General features: G+C 40.4%; 1 protein-coding gene across 5 annotated transcripts in view; it reads right to left on the bottom strand.

Annotated features, from left to right (window-relative positions):
* NXPE3 (neurexophilin and PC-esterase domain family member 3) overlaps window positions 1–15,831 on the bottom strand; it is a 53,224-nt gene extending 37,393 nt beyond the window's left edge. For 2 of the 5 annotated variants that reach the window (XM_060150658.1, XM_060150654.1), the window contains exons 1-5: window positions 15,731–15,823; window positions 14,851–14,982; window positions 12,341–12,529; window positions 11,597–11,708; window positions 10,001–10,289 (exon numbers count right to left, since the gene is read on the bottom strand). In XM_060150658.1, coding sequence (XP_060006641.1) covers window positions 10,001–10,093 — 93 coding nt within the window. In that variant the 5' untranslated portion in view covers window positions 10,094–10,289; window positions 11,597–11,708; window positions 12,341–12,529; window positions 14,851–14,982; window positions 15,731–15,823. Of the gene's footprint in view, window positions 1–10,000; window positions 10,290–11,596; window positions 11,709–12,340; window positions 12,530–14,850; window positions 14,983–15,730 lie in introns of all 5 variants that reach the window. The other 3 variants (XM_060150655.1, XM_060150656.1, XM_060150657.1) reach the window with 3 other exon arrangements.
* Between the last annotated feature and the right edge of the window lie 234 nt (window positions 15,832–16,065).

Here is a 16,065-nt window from a genome sequence, read left to right on the forward strand (position 1 = left end):
CTTACCAAGAGATAGAAATCATAAAGAAGCAGCAAATGGAAATTTTGGAGCTGAAAAATTCCATGAATAAAATGAAAAAAATGCAATAGAGAGCATCTATAGCAAAGGAGATCATATGGAAGACTGAATAAGGGAGCTAGAGGACAGGAACTTTGAAATAAACCAATCAGAAGAGAACGCAGGAAAAAAAGAATGAAAAAGAGCATAGAAAGCTTACATGACGTATGCGATGCCACCAAATGTACAAATATTAGAATAATCAGGGTTTGAGAGAGAGGAGAGAGGGAAAAGGGGGCAGAGTTTATTTCAAGAAATAATAGCTGAGGACTTCCCAAACCTAGGGATATACTTGGACAACCAAGTTCAAGAAGCTAAGAGATCACCCTATTATCTCTATGCAAAAAGACCTTCTCCAAGACACATTATAATGAAACTGTCAAAAAACAAGCGTAAAGAGAGAATCCTAAATGCAGCCAAAGGAAAAATTATTGTAATCTACAAAAGAATGCCCATTCAGCTCTCAGTGGATTTCTAAGCAGAAAACCTACAGGCCAGGAGAGAGTGGATGACATATCCAAAGTGTTGAAAGAAAAAAACTGCCAGTCAAGAATACCCAGAAAAGTTATCCTTCAGATGTGAAGGAAAAATAAAGACTTTCCTTGACAGACAAAAGCTGAGGGAGTTCATCACCACTAGACCTGCCTTGCAAGAAATACTGAAAGGAGTTCTTCAAGCTGAAATGAAAAGATGCTAGTGATATGAAAACATACAAAAGTATACAACACACTGGTGAAGATAAATATACAGATTTAGAAAACTCTAATTCTGTAATAGGATGGTGTGTTAACCACTTAACTATAGTATAAAGGTTAAAGAAAATAACTACAGCTACTATAACTTGTTAACAAATACACAGTACAAAAAGAGGTAAACTGTGACATCAAAAATATAAAAGGGAGGGAATAAAAAGGTGGAGCTTTGTGTGCAATTGAAGTTATGCTGTTATCAGCCTAAAATGGTCTGCTTTATCTATGAAATGTTTTATGTAACCACGAAACAAAAACATAAAGAAAATTCACAAAAGCGAAAGAAATGAAAACAGAGCATACCACCATGGAAAATCACTAATTTACAAAAAAAGGAAGGCACAAACAGAGGGGAAAAGAAACAATGAAAATGCAAAACAAATAGAAAGCAATTAATAAGCTAGCATTAATAAGTCCTAATGTATCAATAAATACTCAAAATGTAAGTGGACTGAATTCACCAAAAGGCACAGAGTGGCTGAATGAATAAAAAAATAAGACCCAACTACATGCAGCCTAGATTCACTTTAGATTTCATGACACAAAAAGACTCAACATGAAGGGATGGAAAAAGACATTACATGCAAATAGAAACCAAAAGAAAGGGGGTTATCTATACTTATATGAGACAAAATAGGCTTTAAACCAAAACCAGTAACAAGAGATAAAGATCATTATATGATGATAAATGGTCAATACATCAAGAAAATATAACAATCATAAATCTATACCTACCCAATGTCAAAACACCTAAATCTATTACACAAATACCAACAAAACTGAAGGGAAAAATACACATGAATATAGTAATAGTAGGGGGTTTCAATACCCCAGTTTCAGCAATGGATGGATCCCCCAGACAGATAGTCAATAAAGAAGCATTGGACTGGAAACATATATTAGATCAAATGAACCTAAGAGACGTTTATAGAACATTCAATCACAGCAGTAGAATATACATTCTTCTCAAGTGCACATGGAACATGCCCCACTTTAGATCACATGATAGGCCACAAAGCAAGTCTTAGCAAATTTAAGAAGAATGAAATCATACCAACTATCCTTTTTGACCACAGTGGTATGAAACTAGACATCAACAACAAGAGGAAAGCTGGAAAATCTACAAATATGTAGAAATTAAACAACGTACTCCTGAACAACCAATAGATCAAAGAATAAGTTGAAAAAGAATATTTTTAAATATCTCAAAACAAATGAAGCTGGAAATAACATACTAAAACCTATGGAAAACCTACCACAAAAGCAGTTCTGAGAGGGATGTTCATAGCAACAAATGTATATATTAAGAAAACAGATCTATCTCATGCAACCTAACTTTACACCTCAGGGAAGTAGAATGGCCAAGTGGGATTTATCCCTGGGATGAAAGTATGATTCAGCATACACAAAACAATAAATGTGATACACCATATTAATAGAATGAAAATGTATTTGATAAAATACAACATCCTTTCGTGATAAAAACATCGCAACCAACTGGGTATAGAAGGTAAATTTAATAAAGGCTATTTACAACAAACCCACAGCTAATATCACACTCAATGGTGAAAGATTAAAAGCTTTTATTCTAAAATCAAGAACAAGACAAGGATGTCCACAGTCACCACTCTGATTCAACATAGTACTATAAGTGTCAGCTAGAGTAATTAGGCAAGACAAAGAAATAAAAGGCATCCAAATCAGAAATGAAGAAGTAAAATTGTCATTATTTGAAGATGATATCATCTCATACAGTTGACTCTTGAATAATGCAGAGGTTAGGGGCACTTACCCTCCACACAGTAGAAAATCTGCATATAACTTATAGTCAGCCCTCCTTATACACAATGTCTCCACATCTGCAGTTCCACATCCATAGATTCAACCAACTGTGGATTATGTAGTACTGTAGTATTTACTACTGAAAAAAATCCATGTATAAGTGAACCCATACAGTTTAAACCCATCTTGTTCAAGGGTCACCTGTATTTAGAAAATCCTAAAGACTCAATCAAAAACCTGCTGGAACTAATCAACAAATTCAGTAAAGCTGCAGGATATAAAATCAACATACAGAAATAAATTGCATTTCTATACACTAACAACAAAACATCTGGAAAAAAATAAAGAAAACTATCCCATTCACAGTAGCATCAAAAACAGTAAAATAATTAGGAATAAATTTAACCAAGGAAGTGAAAGATCTATACAATGAAAACTTTGATGAAAGAAACTGAAGTAGACATAAACAAATGGAAAGAGAGCCCATGTTCATAGATTGGAAGAATTAATATTGTTAAAACACCTATACTAACAGAGTCATCTATAGATCCAGTGAAAACCCTATCAAAATTCCAATGGCATTTTCCACAGTAATAGAAAAAACAATCCTAAAATTTATGTGGAACAACAAAAGATCCCAAATAGCCAAAGCAATCCTGAGAAAAAAGAACAAATCTAAAGGTATCACACGTCCTGATTTCAAACTGCACTACAAAGCTATAGTAATCAAAACAGTATGGTACTGGCATAAATACAGACATATAGACCAATGGAATACAATCAAGAGTTTAGAAATAAACCTCCACATAAACAGTCAACTAATATTTGATAAGGGAGCAAACAAATACTCAATGATGAAAGCATAGTCTCTTCAAAAATGGTGCTGGGAAGACTGGTTAACCACAAATAAACAAATGAAATTGAACCCCTATCTTACACAACTCACAAAAATGAACTCAAAATGGATTAAAAACAAACATAAGATCTGATACTGTAAAATACTAGAAGAAGAAGTGTCTTGGCATGGGTCTTGGCAATGATTTTTTTAGATATGACACCAAAAGCACCAGCAACAAAAGCAAAAATCAACAAGGGGTATTATATCAAACTAGAAAGCTTCTGCACTGCAATAGATAGCTCCAATAAAATGAAAAGATAACCTATGGAATGGGAGAAATATTTGCAACCTATATATCAGATAAAGGGTGACTATCTAAAATATATAGAGAACTCATACAACTCAATAAGAATAACAACAAAATCCAATTTTAAAAATGGGCAGAGGGTGACTTCCCTGGTGGCACAGTGGTTAAGAATCCGCCTGCCAATGCAGGGGACACAGGTTCAAGCCCTGGTCCGGGAAGATTCCACATGCCGTGGAGCAACTAAGCCCATGCACCACAACTACTGAGCCTGCGCTATAGAGCCCACGAGCCACAACTACTGAGCCCACGTGTCTAGAGCCCGTGCTCCGCAACAAGAGAAGCCACCACAATGAGAAGCCCATGCACTGCAACAAAGAGTAGCCCCCACTTGCCACAACTAGAGAAAACCTGTGCACAGCAACAAAAACCCAACACAGCCAAAAATACATAAATAAATAAACGGGCAGAGGAACTAAATAGACATTTTTTCTAAAGAAGACATCCAAATGGTGAACAGGTACATGAAAAGATGATCAACATCACTAATCATCAGGGAAATGCAAATCAATACCATGATAAGATATCACATCACACCTATTAGAATGGCTACCATAAGGAAGATAAAGAAGATAGGGAGAGAAGGGAACCCTTATACACTGTTGTTGGGAATGTAAATTAGTTCAGCTGCTACAGAAAACAGCATGAAGGTTCCTCAAAAAATTAAAAATTGAACTATCATATGATCCAGCAATCCCATTTCTGGGTGTATATCCTAAGGAAATGAAAAAAGGTATAAAAAAAGATATCTGCACACCCATGTTCACTGTAGCATTATTCACAATAGCCAAGATATGGAAAGAACCTAAGTCCACTGATGGATGAATAAAGAAAATGCAGTGTGTGTGTATATATATATATATATATATATATATATACACACACACACACAATGGAATATTATGCTAAGTGAGATGAGTCAGACAGAGAAAGACAAATACCCCATATCACTTATATGTGAAATCTAAACAAACTGAACTCCACAATTCCCTGGCAGTCCAGTGGTTAGGACTCCATGCTTTCACTGCCAAGGGCCCGGGTTCAATCCCTGGTTGGGGAACTAAGATCCCACAAGCCACATGGTGCGGCCAAAAAAAAAAAGGAATAAAGTGTTAAAAAAAAAAAAGCTGAACTCGTGAAAACAAAGAATAAAATGATTATCAGGGGCTAGGGGATTGGGGAATTAAGGAGATATTGTTTAAGGGTACAAGCTTGCAACTAGTAGATAAATAAGTCCTAGAGATCAAACGCATAGCATAGTGACTGTAGTCAACAATAGTGTATTATTGTATTAATATAAATATAATAAGTTTATGTAACAAACTTCAAAGTTGCTAACAAACAAGATCTTAATTGTTCTCACCATAAAAAGAAATGATAATTATGTGACATGATAGAAGTGCTAGCTAACACTATAGTGGTAATCATATTACAATATATAAATGTATCAAATCAACACATCATACACCTTAAACTTACACAACGTTATATGTAAATTATATCTCAATTTTTTAAAAACAGAAAAATTTCCCTTACCTACTGATTACATTTTAGGAAATATTCCAGCCTCCCTCTCCTTTTTAGTTGTTGTGAGGCTATAACAAACCACTAAGGACCAAACCATGCACTGTGCGCTCACAGCATGCCTCCTTCTCCTTTCTTTTTCCTCTCTTCCTCTCCCATGGTCACTCTTGTTCCTTGGGTAGCCACCAGCTACCAACTCAAGGCCAGCAAACTGACCCATACAGCCCAATCCAAGAATCACCAGATGCTTGGTGCTAAGTCACCTGAATTTTACTTAAAAATGAAAAAGAATGCAAAAATGTCAATTTACTTAATTTTCCCAAATGATAACCCTATTCTAGGCCAGTAACAAGGGCAGCTTCAAGGTCTGCCATCTTTTTAGATTCAGAGCCAAGAGGAAACACTAATGGTCACTCTTGGAGCCACTGTAAGGTGTGGACTGGAATGAACACTATGCTTGCCTGTTCCACAGGCCTGTTTTACTCCTGTCTACTGAAACACAACACTGCTGTTTACTGACCTGTCAGCTCAGGGGCGGGCCTGACTGATCAAAGAATAATCCCAAGTGACTGATTCAGGAATGGGCCTGTGACCCAATTCTGTTCTATGAAAAGCTGCTGCATGTTTCTGATGGATTCATGCACCCGAATCCAGACACCACCAGTACTCTGGGAACAGCTCTCTGAATTTTACTTGCCAATGAAAAAAATGCAAGTAACTCTTGAGAATATTTTTGGGGAAAAAATTGTATCTCAAGCTGGACATGTACAAGAAAGCAACCACCTGTTGCTGTGGCAGCAACCTAAAATCCAACCATGAAAGAGGATGCCATAGACAAAGCTAATGCACAGAGGGCACAGCTGAGAGACTTACAGAGAAATGGAGCCTGAACTATGCTCAACATAGCAAAATGAATTATGCCCAACTATACCTCCTGACTTCTACTCTAAATGAATATTATTCCTTAATATTAAAGCCAGATTGAATCAGCTTTATTTGCAGCCAAAAGCCCTAATACACTGGTATTGGTTTCATAATCAGAAAACATATATATTTAAAATATCAATGAATAAGGAAAAAACAAATAAATACAGGCCATGCTCAATGAGAGGTTAACAGAGAACTAACAGAGAATTCTCCCTACAAACTTTTGCTAGATATTGATATACATCTCCTTCTCATATGTGATATTTTTTCTCCCATGGTTTCTACCTGCATCATTCTAATCTCCACTTCCATCAACATATCACCGCCACCTTCTTGCCACTCTCTTATAAAGACCCATGTGCTTATATTGGGCCCACCCAAATAATCCTGAATAATATCCTTATCTCAAGATTCTTAACTTAAACTTGTCTGCAAAGTCTCTTTTATCAGATAACATATTCACAGGTTCTGAGAATTCAAACACTGACATCTTTGGGGGCTTTATTCAGCCTACCGTATATACCAACATGATAATAAGTCCTTTACATTCGGAGACGTCTAGAAATTCAGAAATCTGTGAATTCACTATAGTAGTTGCTCTACTCACAATCACCTAACTAGAGAGGTTTTGCTAGTTTGTGGATCTTATTTGTTCCTCTATTTGTTTAACTGAATTTGGCCAAATCTTAGGAAATGTGGGGATTTTGGTGTGATACATCTGAGATGGAGCAGACGGGATGCCCCAGGATTTGTATTTTTTAAACATCCATGAATTATTTCAAATTTATTCAACTTTCATTCAATAAATCTTTATTAACGTTTCAGAAGCTGAAGAATTTAAAGTATCTAACCACATTTTATGTTGGAAAACTAAGTAAAAATGTAATAGTCGTGACAAAGGAAATATTCCTTTCTTAAATTTCAAAAAACTCCGCATATACAATATAAGGGAGACTAACGTGAGCATGAGATGAGGAAACAAAAACATGAAAGAGACCTGTTACCAATGGAAAGAATATTTGCTGCATTTAGTGTTGTTTGTTTGTTTTCTTTGTTTATCTTAACCAACTCTGAATTTGGCATATTTGAAAATGCTTTTTCTCCCCTTACCACCTGTGATGGTTAATTTTCTTATGTGATATTTTTAATTAAAATTGAATCTGTGCTTTTTAGAAAATACTCAGATACTGTAATTGCAAGGAGAGTACAATCAGGATCAGAAGCCTAGGACAGACCAGGGATTAAGGGACGGGAGATGGCCAAGGTTCAGAGCCTTTCCCACTCCCCACTCCCCACCCCAAGCTTCTTTAACAATTATCATCATAGTAATAAATTGAACAGTTTAAAAGTCATAACAGTACTCTCAGCCTGGACAAGATAACCTCTTTAGACGAGGGGAAGTGTCTCACCACACTCCACTAAAAGATCTATTTATATTTTCAATATTAAAATTGTCCTACATCATTTATATTACTGGTACCTCCCTTCTCCATTATTGTTCAGTTTGTGTTCGTGCAGATAGCTACAGCTGTTAGCGGACATTCTCCAGAAGTTTCCAAGAACTACAGCAGGGCTATTAGGGGAATTCCTAACAATAATTCCTAACATTTCTTCCTGAGTATAATGACAATAACGATGTGGGACTATGGCCTAACCTCTCAAGTCTCTCTTTCTCCTACCTCCTCGGCCATCCTAGACCTACACAACTATCCTCTCTTTTCTTACACCCAGGCTGTTGAACGTGGTAAAACAAAACACACACTCACAAAACCAACGCAAGTAAGCGCCATGCACACATATGATCTTGAAAGTTATTGCCCCTCTATCATCGTGCAGGGTCAGCTCCATCTTCCACCCCCATTCTTTCAAGCCCCTATGTACCAACCTCCTGGGCTCCACCCTCCTTCCACCTTCCACCTCCTGTCTAAGCAAGAACTCCCTCAATGTCTTACCTTCCAGCAGCAAATGTATCTACATTGCCAACCATTATGACATTTTTCCCTCTTAGGTCAGAGGAAGGAGCATGGCTCCTCCTACATAATTAATAATAAAATGATAACAAGAACACTCACAATGTACCATGTCCCTCATTCTACATAGTTATTGCTCCATCTGTACTCTAGGTCCCATCCTCTCCTCCTCCCCTTGGTCCATTAATCCTTCTCTCCAGCTCCTCTATGAACTCTTTCCCCTCAAATGCAAGTCCCTCAGACTTCCACTTGCAGCCAAGATACAGAAACAGTGAGATCCACTCCTCCACCTGAAACAGTGGTTTTCCAGACACTGCACATCAGACAACAAAAGACATGATGCCTGAAAGATGGGAAGTACAGGAAGTGATCCCTATGACTAATTGCCCTTTGCTTACAGCCTTGAGAGCATCTCCAGGCTGCAGCAGCAAGAGGGGAACGCAGGTGGAGCCTGGAGAACCCCCTAAATTGAGGAGATGAGCTGAGAGTCTTAGAAGACCAAGCTGATTAGAATCCACAGGACAGTAACAGTAGGAGACAGCTGCACACAGAACTCAGGAGATCTACAGAGAGTCCTAATTAAGTATTCAGCAGAGTACTGAAGAGCACATGTGTGTAAGGAAACTCCTGGAGGCTGGGGAAAGAACCACACGAAACCATGAGAGAAAACAGTAACCTGAGCTCCCACAGGGCCAGGATGTTTGAGAGACACAAACATTCAGTTTACAGCAAAATCCAAAAACCAAAAAAATACTGTAATTAAGTTCGACCTATAACCTAAGAAGTACCACAAGCCAACAAAATTAAAGTACAGCATCAGTTTAGATAAAAAATACTCCACAAATTTTGGTGATATGTGAGTTCATGAAGGGAATGGAAGAGAGGGGGAGAGGCGACTACTACTAAGTACCTTCTCGGTGCCAGGCACTTGTGAGGGTTCAATAAGACATGGTCCCTGTCCTGAGCACCACACCCAGTCTTCAAAACAGACTCATCGGACTTCCCTGCTGGCGCAGTGGTTAAGAATTCACCTGCCAGTGCAGGGGACACAGGTTCGAGCCCTGATCTGGGAAGATCCCACATGCCGCAGGGCAACTAAGCTCGTGCACCACAACTACTGTGCACCACAACTACCAGTGAGCCTGCACTCTAGAGCCTGTGAGCCACAGCTACTGAGCCCGCGTGCCACAACTACTGAAGCCCGCACGCCTAGAGCCCGTGCTCCGCAACGAGAAACCGTCGCAATGAGAAGCCCGCATACCGCAAGGAAGAGTAGCCCCTGCTCGCCATAACTAGAGAAAGCCTGCACACAGCAACAAAGACCCAAAGCAGCCAAAAATAAATAAATTTAAAAACAACAAAAAACAAACAGACATCATCATCTCCCTCCCCTGAAATACTCCAGCTTTCTGCCAGGAGTCGGCTAAAAGGTCCCCTTCTTGAAAAGACTTTCTTTCATCACTCTAAAGCTACTCTAGAGAACCCACTTTCTTTTCTCTACAGTACTTCTCACAATTTCTAATTATCATTTATTATTATATTCTATGATTACTTATTACTCTTATTTTCTCCCATGCACATTTAGAATACGAACTCCATAGTGAAGAAACCACCGCACCTTTGGTGACTAGCACAGTATATAACCGTTGAAGGCACTCAAACACTTATTGAATGAATAAAAACAGGAACTGTGACTAAGTTTCTGGATGATCAACATTTTCCAGGCTAGTTAGCCCCAAATCCCTCGACTTGGTTCCCTTAGTTATGAAGCAGCATGCTGAGTACTCACCTCCACCTGAGTGACATTGATGACCAGCACTACCACCATCAATACTGCAAGCAGACAGCAGAAAAAACGTAGTTTGAAGAAACTGATCCACATTGTCTGGCTGTGTCTTGATCACCCATGGCCGACACCATGCTCCCTTCACTCCTTAAAACGCCATGTCTTTGTTTTTCTGAGCGGCAGATGAGCTTTCAGTTTGACTTGCTTCTTTTCTGCTAGTTTACTTACGAGTTCTTTGTATAAAAGAGCAACTGAGGTTGATTTAAGAAGCACATTTTTCTCCAAAGGACTCCTTCGAAGAGGGGAGATGAGAAAACAGATTACCAATTACAACAGCTTAGAGTGGAGTAAAAGGAAAGACACCATATTTCCTCTTCCTTAACCTTACTGAAGACCCAAAGTCATAAGAGAAAGCAAAGAAACAGAGCACAGTAACATCTATTCCATATCTGGACAATTTACTTAAACCCAGCTCCAGGCTTCTGTGTAAATACAGGATATTTGTCCTACTACCTATTTAGGTTTTAACTTTTAAGAGAGCAAAGAAGAATATCTTCAAACCCTTAGAAATTACAAAATTCAAGTGTTAATTTTCTAAAGAGGTCTAAGTAAATAAAACCACTTCCCTTCCCTTACAGTTTAAGTTTTATTACATTACTAGAGTAATTATATTTAAAGAGCAGTAAGAAGAAAACCTGTGATTTTATGAGAAGATCTGGGATTAGGTGCAAACCATTCTGATAACCTCTGGAAAACAGGGATGCCATCCCTCTGTATGGCAGGGGACAGGAAACACCCTTTGGGTTTCTGGCTCCCTCACCACACATGTGGTTCTGATGCCCCCTCAGCTGAGTAACAAGGCACAGGAGGAAAGACACCTGCCCTGAAAATGTAGGAGAGGAAAGCTAAGCTTCAGGAGTAACAGCTCACCGAAATCCTTCATCACACCTGCTAGAGGCAGAAGACTTGAGAGTATGTGGCTCCTAACTGTTCTTCCATGTAATTATTTTAAAATGCTCTCCCCAGCTGCTTCTATGATATAGGTAAGCAGTGAAAATGCTAGTGTTTAGTTCCCAGTGAGGCTTTCCATGCAAGGCAGGATAGAGAGGTAAAGGTGAAAAGGGTACATAACCACAGTGCAGAGGACCTCAGACTCCCTCAGCTGCACCAATACTCCTACAGTTTTGTGTTGGACCTGGCAAGCCCCCTCTTCCCTCACTCCTCCACTCTTCTGGTCTAATACGTTCCCATACCACAAGTCCCATACCACAAGGACATACAACAACACTTCCTCACCCCAGCTTCATAAAGGAGACAAGGCTAAGCTATTCCAGTATGCTTTCCATCCTCAGAATTCCCACAACACTTATGTTTTTTACTTCTCAGCTGATCTCTGTATTTCTATTCATTTCTCATCTCCCCAACTACTCTATACCAATTAAGACTATATTTAAAAAAAAACAGAAACTATATATCAGAGAAAAGCAACTTAAGGATAACAATGTATCATACTTTTTGATTCCTTCCCAGTACTTAGCTCTTTACATGATATACCAAAGATAATACTCCACTGCACCACGGTAGCCGTGGTCTACGTACTGTGGAAAGGCCAGCAGCTCAGAGGACGTCAGTGTGGTTCAGAGCTGTTCAGCAGCAACACAGCAATGGTCAGTGGCGCAGAAGGACGGCACAAGGGCAGCAGACTTCAGAGCTAAAGGAACGAAAGGCCTTATAGGCAGCAATGCAAACATGCAAGAAGCCCCTCACAGCCAGGGACTTCTTATAAAAATCATTATGGAAGGTCATGCCAGGAAAAGATCTGACTTCCTGCTACAAGTAGGTGGAACACTGAGATTGAGAGATCCATCTGTACACCTAAGTAGATACAGCCTGAGGTGTACTAGACAGACCTCTCTTTGAAAAGACACATACTAAAATGTTGATGGTTGTCACCTCTGGGTGGTTTTTGTTTTTCTCCTTCATCTTCACCAGGAAATAAAACTCACAAATATAAAGAAAAAAGCTGGTTTCTAAAAGTAATAATTAAAGATGAGCTTATAAGGAGAAACAAGGCATTAAATCAGATATGAGAAAACAAATTTAAAATGAAAGATTCCAAAGTGAAAAAAGAAATCTGTAACAGATTTCTGGGTTTTTCCTACAAATATAAAACCGAGCATTATAGCAAGAAATCTATTTGCAAAGAGAGCAGGAAAATATCATTTGGTATCTCAAATTGCCTTAGAATTGAGTAAGAACAACAGTGCTAGATAGGAATGACTCTAAAAAAAAAGCTTCCTAGATCAACCAAAAAATAAAAAAATATAATTGAATTTAATTTACCTTTTTTTTTTTTTGGAAATTTCCAGTTCCCAAGAAGAGATACTTATTAGAACTAAGAAATTAGGGTTTACATCTAACTTTCCTTCCAGTGTAAAATCTGAACTCAAGCAATTGTGAGAGCCCTTATTCTTTTCTTGTCACATTCGAAGCACATGTTGGAAGTTTTTCATTTTTATACCATTCTTCCTGCTGCAACAGAGATAAGCACATGAAATACAGGTTAAAGATACTGCAAATGAAGCAAAGGAAAATATATTTGAAATCAAGAATACAATTTTATAGCAAAGAGATGTACATAGATTTCAGTACAAAGTAGTGGGCGGAATAAGGATAGGAACATTTCCTTTCCTAGTAATAAATTTAAAAAAAAAAACCAACAATAAGTGGCTACTTATATTCATGAACTTAAATAGGGCAAATCATTCTCAGGTCTGAGCTAAAGGTCAAAACCTTATAAATAGCAACATAACTGGAAAAAATATAAACCACAGATAAAAGCTCCATATGTTATTTTTCTTTTTTTTTTTAATTTTTATTGGAGTATAGTTGATTTACAATGCTGTGCTGATTTCAGGGGTACAGCAAAGTGAATCAATTATACATATACATATATCCACTCCTTTTTAGATTCTTTTCCCATATAGGCCATTACAGAGTATTGAGTAGAGTTCCCTGTGCTATACAGTAGGTCCTTATTTTCTTATAGACTAGAATCATCATGTAGTTCAATGACCCATCCTACCACTAGAGAAAACAAGAAGTATCTGGACACATCTAAAAGTTGTGATCACTCCATGAGGAATCTCAACTTGAGCAGTCTTGTTTTCAAATCTTTCTGAAATGTTAGAGCACCACTTATTCATGCTTCATATTTATGTTCAAATGACAAGCAAAAAGTAAAATCCATGGTCTGCTGGGTCTGTTTTGCCAAATTTTGATTAAGACTATTTACCAGCCAATCTAAATTCTTTATGGCCTGTGGCAACAACCCTATACTGCCATTAGGTACCTGACCTCTTACCCCCATCTCACAAGAGAATTACAAATTGATTGCTTATATCACTTGGAATTACAATTGTCAGTAACACAAATGAAATACTTGAGTTCAGTACTAAAAAGAAAATTAGGGGCTTCCCAGGTGGCGCAGTGGTTAAGAATCCGCCTGCCAATGCAGGGGACACGGGTTCCAGCCCTGGTCCGGGAAGATCCCCCATGCCACGGAGCAATTAAGCTCGTGTGCCACAATTACTGAGCCTGCGCTCTAGAGCCCGCGTGCTAAACTACTGAAGCCTGCTCGCCGCAACTAGAGAAAGCCTGTGCGCAGCAACACAGACCCAACGCAGCCAAAAATAAATAAATAAAAATTAGGCAGCAACCCCACCCTCTGGGGGGGCTAACAATCTTAGACAACCACTACACAAAAACAATACATTACTGAACAACCACACACCCAGTTTCTGGAACAGTCCCCATCCTAAATACTCTGACCTGCCAGCCACATAGATGTACTTGTCAGAGCAAGTATCTGGAATTTTAATTCAGAATACAAGGACCCCACACATAAAAGACAAAAGCACAGATTTACATGGAATATACCCCGACTTAAATGTTCATATCTCGAACTTTCCAAAGATCAGCTGTATTTCATAGGGTGCTGAGTAAAACCTTGAAACTTAACAGGGGAACGTCTAGAGAAAGAACTGGAGACTCATCCAAGACCATGATGATGATGGGTCAACCAAATAAGATCAATCCTTGGATAAAAATGAAGCAGGGACCGGAGTCTACACAGGGACAGAAGTCTACAGGACTTGTTTCCCCATATTCCATTCCATTTCTCTTTCATGTACCCCCATCTCACATGCCCAAAATGCTGACTCACCTAGGCCTTCTCTTCTTTCAAAGCAGCACCCCAATGCTTTCATAATACCCGGGGGCAGTAGGGTAGAGAAGTAAACAAATCAGTTAAATAAGTCACAGAGCAATAAGCGCTATAAGAAAAAAACAGGGCATGTTGATAGGCGGTGGTCTTTAACCTTGCATGCCCATTAATTATCATCCCAGAAGCTTAAAAAAATACCAATGCCTGCATTCCACTCAACCAACTGGGTCAGAATCCATAGGAGTAGGGCCCGAGAAACAATTTTTATTTAAGGTCTGCAAATAATTATAATACACTGCCAGGTAGGAGAACCAATGGTATAGAGTGGCCAGAGGGTCTTATTTGTACAAATTGCTCAGGGATGGCCTTTCAGAAATGATGCTTGAATTGTAACTTACATTGTCCCTCCAGGACAATCCGATTCTGGGTCAATGGGGATAGCCAACCCTACTTCAGGGATCTGTCCCTTCGTTTCCTTTCTCAATAACAAATACCTGCACTGTATCAGGCCCAGAGAGGTTGTGAGGATGAAAGACACAGAAGATGTTAAACACAGTCAAAGGAAAGCGGAGCCCAAACACTATGGAGGAACAGTGTGCTGTTCTACTGCGTGGACTGAGACAGTTACCAGGGTCTGGGAGTGCCGCCAGCTTCAAGAGCACGCTGATGTTCCAAATGATAATTAACCACAGTGAGAAGGGGAGAGATCCATCAGAGCAGCGTGATCCTTTATTCTTTAGAAAATGTGGCAACAATCCTCCTTTAGAATAAATAATGAAAGCAAGGAAAATTTTACAGACAATTACAAATTTTGTATAAATCCTGTGAATCCCTCTTACCACCACACTAGTGGTCTTTGATCAAGTGGAGATGAGCGACAGGCCAGGCAGAGTCTCCACATCACACCTTGTAGAGTCACACTTTACCCAAGTGACCTCAATCTGATGTCCCAAAACGACAGCTCAGTAAAACCAGAATAGTCCAACGCATTAGAGGACCGCCAGCCAAGAGGCAGCTGGGTCTCGGAGCAGCGATGAGACTGGAGATGCGGGCAGAGGAGGGAGGCGTCTCCAAGTGCCCCGCACTCGCTTAGAAAAGGTGTTAGGGGAAGGGGTCTTTAGCGGCCCGGAAGTCTGGGCTCCGCCGCGCTGCGGCTGCTCCTGCGGGTGTTGCAGCAAGTCGAGAAAGCTGAGGATGGAGATGCTCGCGCCCAGCCCCGCCCAGGGACCGGCTACAGCTCGGGCTACTCCGGACCAAGGCTGCGGCAGCCGGTGGCTTTAACTCTGCCCCGCCTTGGGCCGGAGCCTCCCGTTCCAGGTTCAGATGCCCCAGCCATGGCCCCGAGGCTGCAGCTCCTCTGCACCGGGCCGGGAGCTCGGGAGCCAAAGCGCGGAGGAAGGGGCTTAGCAGCCGAGAGGCGCCCGGGAGGAGCCAGGCAATGGTTCGCTCGGGCGGCAGAGGCTCGGCCCGGCCCGGCCCTGGAGCACAAGCCGCAGGCTGGCACTCACCTCCGCTCTGGCCTCCCGACGTGCGCTCTCCGGCTGCCGGGTACCCCAACGCCCGCCGCAGCTGCACCAGGCCGCCTGGCCCCGGCTTCCGGGACCAGCTGTGTCGCCTCACCCCCGACCCCCGGCTGCGATTGGTTAAGCTCTGGGAGGGGCGGACCGAGGGCGCTGACTGACAGCCGCGGGCTTGGAGCGCAAGCGTCCCCCGGAGCAAGGACGCAGAGTTGGCGCCTGTCGAACTCCGCACCACTGGGCTCACGCGCGAGGGTGTCCTGCTGCTGTCGCCCTGTGGTCTGAGCTCTGGCCCCTATCAGGACCCCAGCTCCTGTCGCCCTCAG

Source organism: Lagenorhynchus albirostris, chromosome 5 (genome assembly GCF_949774975.1).
Source record: "Lagenorhynchus albirostris chromosome 5, mLagAlb1.1, whole genome shotgun sequence".
Taxonomy (NCBI): domain Eukaryota; kingdom Metazoa; phylum Chordata; class Mammalia; order Artiodactyla; family Delphinidae; genus Lagenorhynchus; species Lagenorhynchus albirostris.